At 37.1% G+C, this 18,315-nt stretch overlaps 3 protein-coding genes across 3 annotated transcripts; 2 read left to right on the top strand and 1 right to left on the bottom strand.

Moving 5' to 3' along the window:
* Window positions 1–9,759: 9,759 nt before the first annotated feature.
* LOC146919188 (uncharacterized) lies at window positions 9,760–10,980 on the bottom strand. Its single transcript, XM_085712438.1, has 2 exons — window positions 9,956–10,980; window positions 9,760–9,868 (listed from the first exon to the last, which is right to left on the bottom strand). The coding sequence occupies exons 1-2, from the start codon at window positions 10,753–10,755 to the stop codon at window positions 9,760–9,762; spliced, it is 909 nt and encodes a 302-aa protein (XP_085568564.1). The 5' UTR covers window positions 10,756–10,980.
* Window positions 10,981–11,823: 843 nt separating this feature from the next.
* LOC146919186 (uncharacterized) lies at window positions 11,824–17,210 on the top strand. Its single transcript, XM_085710677.1, has 2 exons — window positions 11,824–16,631; window positions 16,722–17,210. Exon 1 carries the CDS (start codon window positions 11,824–11,826, stop codon window positions 16,384–16,386), a length of 4,563 nt encoding a protein of 1,520 aa, XP_085566803.1. The 3' UTR covers window positions 16,387–16,631; window positions 16,722–17,210.
* LOC146919187 (uncharacterized) lies at window positions 16,553–17,041 on the top strand. The gene is made up of 2 exons (XM_085710675.1): window positions 16,553–16,631; window positions 16,722–17,041. Exons 1-2 carry the CDS (start codon window positions 16,553–16,555, stop codon window positions 17,039–17,041), a joined length of 399 nt encoding a protein of 132 aa, XP_085566801.1.
* Window positions 17,211–18,315: the final 1,105 nt, after the last annotated feature.

Raw genomic sequence — 18,315 nt, 5'->3', positions numbered from 1 at the left:
AATTATGTATTTACCTCCACATTGTTTTTTTTTAGTAATTTACCTCCACGAGATAAATCTATCTACTTTATCATGTTTGTTTTAGATTTTTAAAAAAAAAAAATAGATTTTTCTTTGTATTTTTAAAAATGGATTTTTTAGAAATTTATTCAAAAATAGTAGAAATTATTTCTAACTCTTTTAACATAAGTTAAAAATGAGATTTTAGTATTCACTAGCTTAAATATTCATTGTTAGAGATTTTACATAGTAAAAATCATATATTTTTTCAAAGTGACATCTTTCAAAAATGATTTTTATGAAAAACTATTTGAAATAGCTTTTTTTTTTAGTGATTTTTTCAAAATTTTAGTATCCAAAAAAAAAAAATTTATAACAAAATGATGAAATACTTAGAATAACATTTTAAGATAAAGTATTCAAACAGATTTTTCAATTGAAACTTTCCTTCAAAATTTCTTTGTTAAAAAAATTGTAACAAAAAAATATTACACTAAAAAAATTTATTTTAAAAAAGCTAAAACAAACGGCCCTAATTTTATCCCCGTAATTTTATTTTGCATCCTCACTCTTTCTCCAATTCTTTGTAGCCTCCTCCCTCTCTCTCACTTAATTTAACTCTCTTACATGATATTTTCATTCATTCCTATTATGAAAGATTATAATATTTCATATAAAGTTTTAAATGGATCCTCGAGAAAAAAGTAAGAAAAATCATTTATCCAAACAAATAGTTACAACAAGCAAAGAAACTTATAATGATTTACAACAAATAATTCAGAACTATCAATTTTATCTAAATTAAATTCTCACCTAACAATGCTAATACTGATATGTTGGACATTTTTATGTGAGTTCGAATCTAAAATCACACAATCATGTGTTTCGTATGGTGTTTACCATTTCATTTATAAATCTAATATCTATACTATATATAAAGAAAATTACCTCTTTCAACACTTTGGGCTGATTTTTTCTTTATCAGTTAAAAAGTGTAACAAACTCGATATGAATATATATTTGCTTTTTCATTATCCCAATTATACCATTAACAACTTTTTCTATAATAAAGATTGTTATTGGTGTCATTAAAAAAAAATTTAGATTATATATTTTTTGTTATATTGTTGGTGTCATTGATATAGATAATCGCGATTAGTTTGATTTCTTATAACTTGAAAGAAAAAACATTTATATTTTTAGTTTTAATTAAAATTAAAATTTCATAAAAAAACACCGTTCGTAATTTTCAAACGTTAACGCAATAAAAAGAGTAGAAAGACTCTTTTCACCGTTAAAAATAAAATCAATGTGGTTTAAATGATCTTTTCTTCTTTTCATAGATACTATACGGGAGATATATAGTTCAGTTCTTTTTAAAGTATTGTCAGAAACTAGCTATAGACACTTCTGCAACCGAACTTCGATCATTTGATTGGTACCCATAGTCCGATACCATGTAGTCAAATTAGAATTCTGCTCTTTATCCAAATGGTTTTGCTCACTTCCAAAGTAAAAGTCAAAAATGCCCCTACGCAACTTAACTTGCGCTAGTGTATTCTGAGCTTATGTTAAGTCACGCTACGTGACTTAACATGCGCTAGTGTATTCTGAACAGAAATACACTAGCGCAAGTTAAGTTGCGCTGCGCAACTTAACTTGCGCTAGTGTATTCTGAGCTCATGTTAAGTCACGCTACGTGACTTAACATGCGTTAGTGTATTATGAACGTGACTTAAGTCACGTTCATAATACACCAACGCATGTTAAGTCACGTAGCGTGTCTTAACATGAGCTCAGAATACACTAACGCATGTTAAGTCACGTAACGTGACTTAACATAAGCTCAGAATACACTAGCGCAAGTTAAGTTGCGTAGGGACATTTTGGACTTTTACTTTGGGAGTGAGCAAAACCATTTGGGTAAAGAGCAGAATTCGTCAAATTAATTCAGACTTTAAATTTATCTATTTTAAGGACAAAATTTAAATTTGTTACAAAATTTACAGCCACACGCAGTACTAACAATGTTATGCGAGAATTTCAAGAAGAGAAATGATATATTGACAACCTTTTAGTTGTCCTACATCGTATATTTATACTGTATAGATACTATATCATTTTTTAATTAATTGTTTCTCTCTCTTATAGTCGCATCAATAGTTATAATTGATGTATTTTTATACTAGTTGTGCAAAAGTTGTTGAATTTTGGATGTTCATATAACATTACTCTTTCAACGATATCAACAATAGTCAAATTCATATGTAACGTGATCGGTGTGAAAACACCAGTATCCAAGTGTGCACCTTTTTCTTAGTATAAGCGTGCACCTTTTTATTTAGACATACAAATATCATGCCATCAATTTAAATATAATGTTTAAAATTGCGGTGGAATAAACTTTTGACTCGTGTCATTCTTGCTTTGAATTTTTAGGGAGTCAAAATTTATTTATTTTTTTTGAATAAAGGGAATCAAAATTTATTGTGGTGTATATTCAAAAAAAAAAAAATTGTGGTGTATATGGTTCAGTTCCTATATTGCTTCTAATAATTTCAACTTTCTTCTTGCAAAAGTTGTCTAGCAATTTATATGAATGATTCTTTCACATGCCCCTCTGTTGAGAAGGCACTGTTTTTGAATAGTTGTCCAGCAAATACCAAGTGCATGTGTATTTTTCCCTCTACGTACCAAACGATGTTTACTTAGAAGTACCAAGAGCCGTGCCTCTCTGTTTGCATGTATTGGAAAGCATGTAAAATGGAAAATAAAAAAACAAAGTAACGTAAATTGAGTCCTAAAACCAACTCCAAATAGATAAGTGAAAATCCCTCTTTGCATGTAGCCTACTTATACTTAGGTACGTATGCTGAAATATTAAGTGTGGAGTCATTCTTGATCATAATGTCTCTCAACCATGTGCCACTCTCTAAGTGAAGCCTAATGAAGGGTTTTTATTTTTTATTTTATTTTAAAGATCCTAATGAAGGGTGTTAATGACCATACCCATCGACTAGCACCATAAAACGCTTAAAATTTGATATTTGCTACCACTTTTTTTTTAAAGAATACTTGTTACCATTTAAATTCAACATAACTGATTTTTTTTAATCACTTTTTTTCTTAAAAGACGGTGAAAGAGTATTGTACCTTCCTAAGATCACTATTTTCTCATGAAAACTATTTCTCTACAAGTCCCCAGCACACTAGAACCTACTCCGAGGAAGGGATTTCTTTGATAAGGCCCTAACTTGTGTTAGGGACTATTTCACTGTTTTAATAATTTGTGAGTTCGCCCTTCATGTGTTATACGAACTTTTTTTTTTTAAAGAAATAAAATTGTTAAATTTTCTTATCTTTTTTATAAAAAACATCGACCAATTTTAAATATGTAGATGTTAAATTTCATTTGTGTCCTTATTTATTATGAGAGAATAATAATAGCAAGTGAGTTGGTGGAATTAAGAAAAATTAATATGAGCATTAAATGAAAATAATTAGGGTTAAATATGTTTTTGGTCCCTATAAATATATCAACTTTTCATTTTAGTCCCTTTAAAATTTTCCTTCAACTTTTAGTCCCTAAATTTTTTTCTATCTTCACTTTTGGTCCCTCCTTTAAAGTAAACTCATATGTAGAATTTATATTTTTGAATAAAAAATTTCAGAAAAATTCAAAATATTATAAGAATCTCTCCCAAAAAAATTTAGAATTTTTTAACAAAACATGAATTTAATATGAATTTTTATATTTTTTATGGTTAAAAATTCATATTAAATTTATGTTTCGTTAAAAAATTCTAATTTTTTTTGGGAAATATTTTTACATTATTTTACACATATTTGCACAATTTCATTAAAAAAAATACTAAAATAAACTTAAAAATAGGGACCAAAAATAGTGATTGAAAATTTTATAGGGACTAAAAGTTGAAGGAAAATTTTAGAGGGATTAAAACGAAAATTTGGTGTATTTATAGGGACCAAAAAACATATTTAACCCAAGTAATTATTTTCAAGATGTTTCCTTGGTCTTGATAATTCATGTTTTTTGTTTCTTATAAAAAGGACAAGATAGAGTTATATTTAGGTGGATAATGTGGAAAATGATTGTGTCGGCATTTTGGTCGTTTGATAATGGACATTTGCATCGACAAGGTTTGCATTCATTTGGTATTCAGTTGTGTGAAAGATTTAGAACTTGCTTAATGATGTTATTTTCTCCAACAAGTTTTTGTATGTTTAGTAATCGGTGAATTAGGTAAAGTTCTCCTCATCACTGTGGTTTTTGGGTAAAACTATCAAGCCTTCATGTATCTACGACGAATGGATTGTGAAACCCTCATCGGGCTTTTGTACAACCTTCGGGTTTTTCCCTCATTAGATCAAACAATGTGGACAAAGAGTGAAGTAGATTTTTTTTATAAATAAAGTGGATATACGAGTCGCAAACCAATCCACAATTCTGCAACTATAAACTGCATATTCTGTTGTCCAATCCAGATGAACTAAAATGTAAATGGTTAAAAAATAAAATTAGACTCTATCCCATGCAAGTCGTGGGTTAAATGGGTCGATCTGTGGTGCCCCGATACATATACCCAACTCTAAGATGAAGTATTAAACACTTAAACAATTTTTAAATGATATATTAACGATTATAGTTTTGGGGAAAGAATAGAGAACTTTACAGGGATTTGAGGGTGGAGATTTGAGGAAAGATTCACCCTCAACGTGATCCATTGCCAATTTGTCATGGCTGAGTTGAATGAGGCGTGTTATTTAGGCACACTATAATTAGACATCATATAAAATATAACTCGGGTTGGTGTTATAATTTATGAGGCAAAACAATATTAAAATCAAAAATTATATATATGTGAGTTATACATCAATACATCATATTACATTATACTCATATTACATTGTAGCTAAGATGTGCGTGGTTTCAGAATTGATGAGAGAGGGAGAGAGAACATGATTAAAATCGGAAATCATATATAAGTACATTCAACATATTTGACATCGTAAATCACATATACATACAATGTTGATGTCAAATTTTTTTCTGAAATGTCGTGAGTCGTGACATTGTCCATCCCTCATCAACTAATTTAGTTAGGGATTCATTTGAAAGATGAAACGTATTTCTTCTTTAGGGTCCTAAAAGTTTCGATCACATCAAGTTAGTTTGAAAAAACTAAAATGAAAAGGATATTCTCCTTTTTAATTTTGTGATGAACTAGTGATTAAGAAGCTATAATATGGGTGTGGACAGAAAAATAAAACAAAAGAAAACGCCAGAACTTTTGGTTCCCTCAAAAGCCAAAACTTGAATAACCAATGAGGTCCTTTTGCGTCTTTATATTTTGTTTTGGCCAAATTTAAGGCCTGCTCCCAATAAAAGCAAAAGAAAAAACAAGACAGGGATCTCTAAGAAGTCAAGTGGCACATGGAATTGAGATTGAAAGCAACATGAAAATCGTTTCGGTCTTCGGATATAGAACCAAATTTCTGACACCAGCAGAAGGGAGCAAGTGGCACGATGATATGCTTGAACATGATACTACTTTTTATGGCACTAGCTCAAGGAAAAGCAAAAATTCTTAGTAGCATGGCATATGAAAATTTCATTTTGTGGACCATGTTAGGCTGGGAGTTCATGAGCGTTTTCATGTTTTCAGAAGGTGGGTGTTAACTTATATAGTTTTTTCCTTCAAAAAAAACTTATATAGTTTTTAAAAATGAAAAAAAATAATAATGACAAGAGCAATATTATATATATATATAGACACACACACATATACATAAAATATATTTAGGAAGAAGCGATAGTTCTTCCGTCCAAAGCAGAGAAGATCTTTAAACTTGAAAAACGATTACAAAGATGTTAACATTTACCTCCTATAAAGAGACAAGAACAATATTTATATCTTACAATTGTGCTAAACATAAAAATTAAGATCTTTACACGTAGATTGGTCTAGTTGTAAAATATTGCAACTATTTTCAAATTCCAGCATCGATAACAATTGAAAAAAATTTGTGGATGGATAATATATCATAAAAGGTCTTGCTAACGAATATTCTAATGACACTCTTTAAAGATTTCTAATTAAGAAAAAAAATAGCTTGCATGCATTACTCTTGAAAGATTCCTAATACAAGAGATAATTGCTTCCATGCATTACTCAAATTTTAGTGAAAACACCTGTTGGAAGATAGCTTTCATTAGGTTCTCTAAGAAAAAAAGTACTCTAGGCAAAGATATGTTCTGCTGATTGGGTCTCAGCACCACACAAATATCTCAGTTTATGTAGTAATAATCTCCATATGCATTCCATACCACGAACGCAGTTGTACACCTCATCCATGCATGGACCATGATCCACACTTAGCAAACATGCTTTTTACAATCTCGACACATTGAGACAAATGTATGCAATCTCTCATTGCAAAATATATGTTTTACACCACAGATTAAAGTCATCATGTGCAAAGTTATGATAGTTAATGATCCTATTGTGGCATGTCTACATCGGTGCCACATTTGATATGTAATGTCACTTTCTTGTAGATCGAGGATGGGATGTTTGATATATTCTGAGAAAAAACCCTGGCCTGCATAATTGTCTTATCTACAATACAACTAAGATTTTTTAAACTCTAACGTATAAATATAATCAAACCCACTTGGTGCTTACTGCTTAAGCAGTGTTGGTTTTTTTTTTTACAGTATTCACATTCTCAACCAGATTTGGTCCCCTACACTGTATCTATTAAAATTGATGCCTTAATTAATTTGCTCTTTCAATAAGAAACATGTCACAAGGTAATGATCAACTCGTTACACATGACACACCCTAACCCGTACACAAAACCGGAAAAAGCCAAAAATACGGAGGATTTTCTGTTATTTTGAGGTCCCCTGAACATTAATCTAAGCCGTACACGTAGCATCTGTCCAATGATTTCTTGCCTTTGTTTGTGCAAGTGTACAACATGGTGATTTGGTTTGGTCCCCATTTGACACGTCTTATCCAGCTAAATCAATATTGTTTCATTCACAAGATTGTGACCATAGTCAGAAATCAGTCCCACATATTAATCATCTTTGACCGCTTTATAGTGTTTTTTTTACAGAGAAAATTAACCCATATCAAGAGTCTCAATACAATGAGAAATAATATCAAAAATATGATGACTAATTCAAGAATAAGCCACCTTTATTAAAGTAATGGTCTTTTGTCTCCAAATAAACTTGACATCAAAACTAGAATTTAAAGACAAATGAAACATAATGCTAGAAACAATGGTGCTAAATTTAAATACACCTCCACCATCGGAGTAGATAGAGTTTAGTAGGATTTTGAACACTTTTTTTTTATCGACGTGAAACGTTATACATACGTAATTCTTTAAAAAAAAAAAAAAAACTACTCATGTCTGAAATTTGAATAATTTTGTAAGAGCAATGTTATATATCAAGAAAGATTTTATCAAGAAATCGTCCCAAAATTAATGTTTGCTAATCACCAGCTAAAAAACATATATTTAGAGAACTAAAATTAACTTAAGCATTGTGTAGAGTCTTCTGCAAACTTGAAGGGTGCTAATATGAAATGTGAAGTGCTTGTTATTCTCATATGTTGGGCCCCAATACTTATCTGTTTGGGTAGCACTTAAGGTGGCCCAAAAATACACATTTGGTCCTTAGTACTATCTTCACCCTCTGTTAGGAACTCGAAACTCCGACGAATAGGAGCTTAGAATTCCTAAAATTCATAACGCTTCCTGCCCTTCATAGAGAACAACTACCAACGTCGATAGTTACAAATCCCGTCTTCTGTAACCGCATTTCAACGGCTCTTCAGTCTTTACTTTGGGGATCTCCATTTTCTCACTATAAAAGAGGACTCTCAACATGCTCAAAGGTAGGATTATTCTATCTTAAACTTTTTTTCTTCTCATATACCGACTTGAACGTCAGTGTGCCTATTGCAGGATACCCTCTCCTCCCCAGACAAATTACATTGCACAGAGCTCGCAGAAGTCGTTCTTCTGGCTACCTCATATCAACATCAAATATGTATCTTTGTTGAAACTTTATATTATATTAGTGTTAATATAACTATTTACAATTATAATTTGGATCAACTGAAAAATTGATGCAATTTTAAAAAGAAGTTATACAAACTGAACAATGTGTGATTTAATTTTTTATTCATATGATATTTTGTCTCAAAACCTCCAAAATGTACTTCGAGCACCCTAACTTAAAGAAGTACATTTGTTTAGAAATAGTAAAGAATAAATGTTTATTTTGTATCAATATTATTTTTAGTTTACTATATGTTACATTTTGTATCAAATATGTTACTTTGCCGAAACTATATAATATTAATGTAACTTTTTGCAATTGTAATTTGGATCAATCGAAAACCGATCGAATTTTAAAAAGAAATTATCCAAACCAAACAGTGTATGATTTTATTCTTGATTCAGATAATATATTGTCTCGAAATCTCCAAATTGTATTTCGAACATCCTTAATTTGTTTAGAAACAGTACATATATTTTTCTCTTGATGTTTTTTCGTGCGAACCGAGTATTTTTTTTAACGCAGTTGCATAGACTAATCATTCGAGTTGTGTAGAAGTACAATAGATTTAACATTGTTACTTTCTTAAATTTGAATTTAAATCTAAAGCCTCTGATTAAGCTGAATTGTTCGCTATTTCATTCAAATTATCTTGGCTAAGTGTTTATCTTGTAAGCTAGACTTGTTGAGAGGGAGAAAGTGCATATCTGTTGGCGGTTTGTCTAAGCTGGCGTTGAATGAAAAAGTAGCGTCAAAATTCTAAAGAAGTTTTTTGGGGGCTTCTATGGTGAAGTTACTTTTGTGACTTTTTTGGAAAAGTCGCTTATGTGGCTTAATGGGAGAGTGCCACGTGGATGTCTTTTTAAATCGGTTATTTGGAAAAACGATTTTAAAAAGCTTTTGTTTTAAGAAAAAAGATATTTTTAATTTCTTTTTTATTTTTGTTTTCATTTTTATCTTTTTAGGATTGTGTTCCTGGCTCTGATACCAGATTTGATTTGGGTTTTTCAGCGGATTTTTCTCGAGCTTCTTTTAGAAGTTTCTCGATATTATCTAAACCTTGAAAAGGTTGTAGAAGTATTTTTGCTCTTTTTCTTTGGAATTCTATTTTTTGGATAGAATTATTGACGGAATTTTCTTCAATTTCATCTTCTAGATCTTCAATTAGATCTATATGTGTTCTCATTAAAGATTGAGCTTTATACATTATTTGTTTGAATGTTATTAAATCATAATACCATTCTATATCACTTACTAAGTGTTGTAACCTAGTTTTAAATAACCTTAGTTCTTTTTTTAATGTTAAACCAGGCATATTTATTGGTGGATTCTCCAGCGGAGGTTTTCTTGTTCTAACATTTGTTCGGTTTTTATTTGTTTTAACTTTTCTTCGATTTTTGTTAAACCTTGAAAGGGTTCTAAAAGCATTTTTGCTTTTTCTTGCTGAATACTTGTAAGAGTATTCAAATCTTCTATTTCTTCTAATAACTTAGAAATAGAATCTATATGGTATAGTATTAGATCTTGTGCAGCAAAAAGAATTTGATTTAACATAATTCTTTCATTTTGAAATTTTATTTCAGCAACTATTTCTTCTAGTTTTTTCTTATAGAGTTGTAACCCTGTTTTTAGATTTAATCCAGGCATTTTGACTTTTATAGTCTTTGATTAATTTTATTAACCTGTATCGATAAAGTTTTTATAGAATCATGTAGATCTTTGAGTTCTTTCTCTCTGTTTATTTCGAAATCCTTTCTAGGTGGTTCGAATGAAGTATTATTTAAGGATGAGGTATCATCTTCAAATATATTTTGAGAACTTAATGATTTAAAATCTTTTAGATTAGGTGATGCCATTCGAAGGCTTTGGCTTTTAAGCAATGGTTCTTCTGTTTCTTCAAACATATTCTTTTCTGCTTTTATTAAAGAAAAGCTATTTCTTGCGAAATTTTTATAGATTGGTGATTCCAAAGAAACTAATGGTTTAAACAACTCATCAATATGAATTGTATCTTTTCCTAAGAATTCTATGCTATGGTGTGAATTACTCAGAGCATAATTAATTCTATAATAAATTGTAAAAGGATGATTACCTTCTTTCATGAATTTTGGATTTTTCATTTTATAATGAAAAACTATGGATCTATCTAGATCTATATCTTTTAGGGATAATCCTATTTGTAAATTTATATCAAATTTTATTTTTCCATCTTTAAGATTACACTTTCCTTTTGCAATCATTGCATGGTTTTTATCTAAAATCCTAGAGTCTTCTAGGGTTATTTCTAAAGGTGAATTAATACCTTTCATGAAGGTACTTTTGATTAGGAATTGAATGGTTGATATATGAATATAACCAATTTTTCTTCTTTCGTTTTCGGAAAACGTTTCAAGTCTCTTTACGATTTGTTCTTTGTTTATAGTGGATATAGCTATTTTCCCATTAGTTGTTTCAATAGGAATTGCTTCTTCTCCTGTTACTATTCCAAATTTCAGAATATTTTTTCTTGAAAGAAATTCTCTCAATTTACTAAATTTTCTTTTAAAATTTTCTTCAGCAGTTAAAGACAAATCTGCTTCTTCTATTTTATTATCTATTATGCTATCAGCATAATAACTAGATGTTCCTTCAAAATATGAAATTTCAGTCATGTTTTATAATAATATGCAATAAATTCATACCTGATTATTTCTTCAGAAATATGGTTGATTTTTGCTTCAGCAATTTGATTTCTTCAGCAGTTTTTTCTGCTTGTGTTGAGTTTATCCCAACTCAGGGCGAATTCCTCCAGAGTATTACCTCAAGAATTCTCAGCTATAGTGTTTTACCACTATAGGACCACTAGTTCTTAAAACTAAGAGGCAAGCTCATATCAAACTGATATAACTTATATTGCTTCAATTCATGGTCGTTACAAATGAGCTTCGAGGCCCTTATTTATAGGATAAGAGACTCACAAGTTGGCCTTCATAGTTGGCACAACGTCTCTTTCCTTTACAGCACACGGAAAAGAAATGACATGACAGAAAAAAGAAAACGACAAAGAAAATTATATTACATAAATGCCTTAGAGATAAGGCTTATCTCTAAATGGGTCCCATGCCCACTAATTTTCTACATTTTCTTCGTTGTTTGGTGAAACGTCACTGTCGTACAACGATTCTTTGTCTGCCACGTTATTTATGTCTTTTGCACACTGGACTGTCATCACATTCCTAAGGGCATGAGAGCCCTCCAAAGAAGGCTCTAAGCCCTCTGGAAAGGCCTGGGCGCCCTCCAGAAGGATTCCTGAGCCCTGGCGCGCCCCCTGAAGGGCGCCGCCTCATTAAGCTTCTAGAAGCCTCTAGAAACCGCCCAACAAACCCAAGTTACACAAATACCCCTGTTGCTTGGGAACCAAGCAACCAAAGCCCAAGCCCATAGCCGGCTATAAATACCACTCTTGAGAGCTTTCTCAAGGCATCTAATCATCAGTCTAAAACCCTAGTGCACGATTCTTAGCCCTAGAATCCTTACCGTACTTTTGCAAGTACAGTTGGCGCCGTCTGTGGGAAAAGGTAAAACTAACCTTGACCACATTCCTGGATCGCAAACCGTGATTCAGAAACCCTTAAACGAGACCTCTAAGTCGTAAGACTCCTTTGCGATTTAGAAACCCTAACCCTTTTCGACCAACCTAAATCGCACCTCACGTACGATTTAGAGAAAAGCCTCTCATCATGGCAACAGCCGAAGAATTAGAATCCATGCGAACCCAACTCGCTCAGCTGAAAGACCACAACGATGCCCTTCAGGCCTCGATGGAGACCATGCAACAAAAGCAACTGGAGGAAAGAGAAGACTCACACCAGGGCGAGCTAGATGACCCTGAACCACAACCATTATCCGCTGAAATTTGGGACGCACCGGTTCCAGAGGGCTTCAAGCCGCCCCACCTATCCACCTTCGACGGAAAGAACGACCCCATGGAGCACGTCACGGCCTTCAATACTCGCATGGCGGTTGTCGGGGCTCCTGATTCTTTGAAGTGCAAATTACTAGCAGGTACTTTCACTGACGCCGCCTTACGCTGGTACATGAATCTCCCACGGTTCTCCATCCTCAGCTACCAGGACATGACCAGGAAACTCACACAACAGTTCTCCGTCAGTCGACATCGCAAGGTCCCAGCAACTAGCCTCTTCAATGTACGACAAGGGCATAATGAATCCCTCAGAGACTACCTGGCCAGATTCAACGATACAACCATCAAGGTAATCAACCCCAACCAGGAAGTGTTCGTAGGAGCTTTCCAAAACGGACTGAGGGCAGGGCAGTTCAACGAATCTCTAGCCCAGAAACCTGCGGATTCCATGGAAGAAGTTATAGCCAGGGCAGAATGCTACATCAAGGGCGAGGAGAGCAACGCAGAAAAGAAGGCCAAAGACGCCAAGGAGCGCGCAAGCAATCCAGAACGGCGACCTTATCAACCAGCAGCTGGCAGAGATCGCGCCCCCTACAGAAGGCCGGAGAGGCGACCGTTCAACCCATATTCTCAAAGGGACTTCACACCCTTGAATACTAGACCAGAGCGGATCATGAAGGAGGTCTTAGAAGCAAGACTGATCCCAGAGCCCTTACCAGCCCGAAGCCCCGTCATGGGAAGAGATGAAGATAAATGGTGCAAATATCATAAGGTGCGAGGACACGACACAGACTCATGCATTCATCTTCGCCAAGAAATCGAGCGACTAATACAAAGTGGGAAGCTAAGAGGTTATGTGAGGGACAGAAAGGGCGAGAATAAACAAAAAACGGATAATAAGAAGGAGGAAGTGAACGACGAAAAAAGACACGCCATAAACACTATCTCAGGTGGCTTCGCCGGAGGGGGGGAGTCAAGTTCGTCGCGAAAGAAATATGTGAGGCAGGTAATGCTATGCCAGGAATATGAAGAAACGGATCAGAAGCACGAACCAGAGGTATCATTCGCGCCCAAAGATTTTCGAGATGTGATACCCCACGACGACGACCCCATGGTCATCACTTTACAAATCTTCAAGTGGGACGTGAAGCGGGTGTTGATAGACCCTGGAAGCTCTGCGGATATTCTTTACTACGACACATTTGATCGAATGGGACTAGACCCAGAGCAGCTGCAACCTTTCAGGGGAACTCTGGCGGGCTTCACGGGCGAGCAGGTTCATGTGAGAGGATACATCACCTTAAAGACAACTTTCGGAAGCGGATCGCACGCCAAAACCATTCGAGTCAGGTACCTCGTCGTAAACTCGCCTAGCTCTTACAACATCATCATTGGTCGCCCTGCCTTCAACCTGTTGGGCGGATTCTTGTCCACAAAGTATCTAGTAATGAAATACCCTCTTGACTCTGGAAAAATTGGAACTATTCGAGGCGATCAAAAACTCGCCAGGGAGTGCTATCATAACAGTTTGCGTTTGCAAAAGACCAGAAAGAAGTCAAGCAACGAAGTAAGGCACGAAGTCAACATGATCGATCTAGACCCCAGAGAAGGCTTCCAGCAAGAACGCCTGGAACCCACTGAAGAGTTAAAAGAGGTCTCCATCGGACCGGAAGCCCACCATACAACAAAGATTGGCACGTCACTACCCCCTGAAGAGGAGATCGCCCTGGTCAAGCTACTAAAGAAGAATCTAGATCTCTTCGCCTGGCATCCATCAGAAATGCCAGAGATGGACCCCGACATTGCCTGCCACCACCTATCTATCAAGGCTGGTGTGAAACCGGTAGTACAGCGGAAAAGGAAGATGGGCGAGGAAAGAAGAAAGGCAGTTAATGAGGAAGTGAAAAAGCTAGTTGAAGCCCACTTTATCAGCGAAATAAAATACCCCACGTGGTTAGCCAACACTGTACTTGTCAAGAAAGCAAATGGGAAGTGGCGAATGTGCGTGGACTACACTGATTTGAACATGGCGTGCCCCAAAGATCCTTATCCTCTCCCTAACATCGACCACCTGATCGACAACGCCTCAGGTTACAAAACTCTAAGTTTCATGGATGCCTATTCAGGTTACAATCAAATACGGATGGACCCTCTGGACGCTCCAAAAACGGCCTTTATGACAAGCACAAAGAATTATCACTACGAAGTCATGTCGTTTGGTCTGAAGAACGCAGGCGCCACCTTCCAGCGATCTATGGACACCGCGTTCTCCGCACAGATAGGACGGAATCTGGAGGTATACATTGACGACCTAGTCGCAAAGACGAAGGAGGGATTCAGTCACTCTGAAGATCTGGAGGAGATATTGAGCCAGGTTCGAAGATATAGGATTCGTCTGAACCCATCAAAATGTTCTTTCGGGGTGCAGGCGGGAAAATTCTTAGGTTTCCTCTTAACAAGACGAGGCATCGAGGCAAACCCTGACAAATGCCAGGCGATCATCAACATGAGAAGCCCCACCAACATCAAGGAAGTGCAACAACTCACAGGCAGGCTCGCCGCTCTCTCTCGTTTCTTGTCCTGCGCCGGCGACAAGGCCTTCTCTTTCTTCGCCTCCATTAAGAAAAAGGAGAAATTCGAATGGACTCCAGAATGTGAGGACGCTTTCCAGCAAATAAAGAAGTTCTTATCCAGTCCGCCCATCCTTCAGCGACCAACCCAGAACGCCATTCTTTTCCTGTACCTGGCGATATCTGACAACGCCATGAGCACAGTTTTGGTCGAAGATTCAGCAACAGGAGAGAAGCCGATTTATTTCGTCAGCAGGGTGTTCAGAGGAGCAGAGCTGCGATATCAGAAGATAGAACGTCTCGCCCTTGCTGTCGTCATAACGGCCAGAAAGCTTCGCCCCTACTTCCAAAGTCACAGAGTCGTCGTCAAATCAGACTACCCAATTAGGCAAGTGCTGGGAAAACCTGACTTGGCTGGAAGAATGGTGGCTTGGTCCATCGAGCTTTCAGAGTATGACGTCCAGTTCGTACCAAGAGGGAGTATTAAATCCCAGGTGTTGGCAGACTTTGTAGTAGAGCTCGCCTCCCCAGCAGAGGAGCAACCCCCCTTCGTATGGCTCTTATCTGTAGATGGTTCATCCAACCTAAAAGGCAGTGGCGCGGGTGTTATCTTGGAGGGTCCGGACGGCGTCCTCATCGAGCAATCCCTCAGATTTGAATTTAAGGCAAGCAATAATCAGGCCGAGTATGAAGCTTTAATAGCCGGCATGACCCTCGCCCTAGAAATGGGCGCCGAAAATTTAAGAGCCAAGAGTGACTCCCAACTCGTAACAAGCCAGATCACAGGTGAATACCAGACAAAGGACACGCAGCTAGCCAAATACCTGACCAAGGTGCAGAGTCTCGCCAAGAAACTTCACTTCTTCGAAGCCGTTTATGTGCCACGGGAGCAGAATTCCAGGGCAGATTTGTTGGCAAAACTCGCCAGCACTAAGCGACCAGGCAACAACAGGACAGTTATCCAGGAAGTAGTCACAACACCTAGCACGAAGGTGGACGAAGTGCTTCAGGTCAACGAGAACACAGGAGGATGGATGGAGCCATTGCTTAGATATTTGACGGGGTCATTCACACCAACCGATGACGAGGAAGAACAGATAATCAGAAGACGAGCGTCCAAATTTACTTTGGTTTCTGGGAAACTCTACAAAAGAGGCCGCACGACTCCCTTGCTGCGATGCTTAGGAGAAGGCGAGACGCATTTGGTCCTTTTGGAAGTACACGAGGGCGTTTGCGGCAGTCATATAGGCGGGCGGGCTCTAGCCGCCAAACTCCTCCGCGCCGGATACTATTGGCCCACCATGCTTCAGGATAGCTCGAATTTCGTAAAGAAATGTGACAAATGCCAAAGATTTTCTGACAAGAAGCATGTCCCAGCTCAGGAGTTGACCTCTGTATACTCACCATGGCCGTTTCACAAATGGGCGGTCGATATCGTTGGACCCTTTCCTCTCGCCCCAGGGCAGCTGAAATTTCTCATAGTCGGAGTGGATTACTTCACCAAATGGATCGAGGCAGAAGCAGTCGCTAAGATAACTGCGGAAAGAGTAAAGAAGTTCTACTGGAAGAAGATCATCTGTCGTTTCGGCCTACCTAAGTGCATAGTATCAGATAATGGAACTCAGTTCGCAAGCTCAACGGTGTTGGACTTCTGCAAGAACCTAGGGATACAGACAAAATTCGTCTCGGTAATTCATCCGCAAGCCAACGGACAAGCTGAATCGGCCAACAAAGTTATTCTTAGCGGGATCAAAAAGAAATTAGAAGCCGCCAAAGGATTGTGGGCAGAACAACTCCATGAGGTATGAATAATTTTCAAAATCAATTTTCTCTCACCACAACTTTCCAAAATTTTCAATCTCTTTCAAACTACTACTATACTGTGTATAAACAATGCATCGACCAAAATAAGTACAGGTACTGTGGTCCTACCACACTACCCCTCATTCTACAACCAAGGAAACACCGTTCACTATGGTCTACGGCACCGACGCCATGATACCTGTCGAAATCGACACCCCCACATGGAGGCGAGATACGTTTTCAGAAGAAGGTATCTATCTTATTTCGCCAGGCGACTAACATTTTTTGGTGCAGGGTAATATTGCTATTATAAATTTACGCGTTATTTTCTTTGAAAAAGCTAATGAAGTAGGTATGGCGGTAAGCATGGACGTCATTGATGAGGTCAGGGAGCAAGCACACATCAGGGAATTCGCAGCCAAGCAGAGAGCAGCTAGACGATATAACTCCAGAGTGATGCCAAGGGAGATGAAAGAGGGCGACCTAGTCCTCAAGCAGGTCGTCGCCCCAACCAGAATAGGCAAACTATTCCCAAACTGGGAAGGACCTTACAGAATCAGGGAAAAGTACGCTCACGGGGCGTATAAGTTGGAAGAATTGAATGGAGACGCCGTACCTCGCACTTGGAATGTGGCCAATCTGCGTCACTATTATAGCTAGATTCCTTTTCTTTTGCATTTTAATTCTATTATGTATTAAATAAGGATGATGTAAAGATCACCACTGCAACTCTTATCTTTTGACTTTATCAATAATACAGGGTCAGGGTGGCACTCTTTTCCCCTGCAAGGGCAGGGGTTTTTAACGAGGCGCCCTTTCCTTCTTCATATCTATGATTCTATCCACGTTTTTTCTATTATCATGCAAACAGAATTCGCACACTGAAAGTACAAAGATCCACAACGCCAACCACGATAAGGGCTCTGGCGGCATCGACGTAATAACTCGCCTAACCTTCCATCAGAGTTGGAAGTGAAAGTCTTCCCCCAGAGCGGGAAGCCAAAAGTCCTCCTTCAGAGTAGGAGGCGCCTTCCATCAGAGTTGGAAGTGAAAGTCTTCCCCCAGAGCGGGAAGCCAAAAGTCCTCCTTCAGAGTAGGAGGCGCCTTCCATCAGAGTTGGAAGTGAAAGTCTTCCCCCAGAGCGGGAAGCCAAAAGTCCTCCTTCAGAGTAGGAGGCGCCTTCCATCAGAGTTGGAAGTGAAAGTCTTCCCCCAGAGCGGGAAGCCAAAAGTCCTCCTTCAGAGTAGGAGGCGCCTTCCATCAGAGTTGGAAGTGCAAAATAAAGTCTTCCCTCAGAGTGGGAAGCAAAAAACCCCTTCAGAATAGAAGATGAAAGAATGAACGCCAGGCAGTACTTATAACGACATTAATATCCCTCCACCTCAGAAATAGTGTTTATGGCGTGTCCCTCCACGAAAAAACCCCTTCAAAATAAAGTCTTCCCTCATGATGGGAAGCAAAATATCCCTTCGACGGGCCCGCCAGAATGCTTATAACGACATTTTAGGGCGACGAAATTTAAAAAGAGACGCAAAAGTCGCCGAAAGCTCTCGCTTTTCTGAAGAAACAACTCATGAACACACACTCAACAATTAGAATGAAACCAAACGCAACGTTGAAAATCATAGAAATATTTACACATTTGCGGAATATCAAGCCTTAGCGAAAAAGAGGTATCGCATCTGACGCAAACATATATAGAGCATTCAAAGTCACAAATCGTCGGGCAACCAAAAGTGTTTAAAAGGGCGTTCTAAGAAACCGCCAATGTAAAGATTACAGACCAAGAAACATAGTTTAAATAAAGAACAAAAAAGCACAGGAACTATTCATCGTCCACCAACTCGCCGTTTGCAATGATCTTGAAGGGATCAAGCTCATCAACTTTGGCCTCTGGGTTAAACAGAAGCACCTGATCCTTGGCACGCATAAAA

This window comes from Medicago sativa, chromosome 5, assembly GCF_051527215.1.
Source record: "Medicago sativa cultivar Bolivia chromosome 5, Bolivia_mono, whole genome shotgun sequence".
Lineage (NCBI taxonomy): Eukaryota > Viridiplantae > Streptophyta > Magnoliopsida > Fabales > Fabaceae > Medicago > Medicago sativa.
The sequence above is the reverse complement of the archived record's forward strand: the minus strand, read 5'-3'. Positions and strand labels throughout refer to the sequence as shown.

Coding starts and splice junctions, on each gene's coding strand:
- LOC146919188 (XM_085712438.1), bottom strand. CDS start 10,755: ATGACTGAAATTTCATATTTTGAAGGAACATCTAGTTATTATGCTGAT. Junction 9,869..9,955: donor AGCCAAAGCCTTCGAATGGC/ATCACCTAATCT, acceptor TACTTCATTCGA/ACCACCTAGAAAGGATTTCG.
- LOC146919186 (XM_085710677.1), top strand. CDS start 11,824: ATGGCAACAGCCGAAGAATTAGAATCCATGCGAACCCAACTCGCTCAG.
- LOC146919187 (XM_085710675.1), top strand. CDS start 16,553: ATGGTCTACGGCACCGACGCCATGATACCTGTCGAAATCGACACCCCC. Junction 16,632..16,721: donor AGATACGTTTTCAGAAGAAG/GTATCTATCTTA, acceptor TCTTTGAAAAAG/CTAATGAAGTAGGTATGGCG.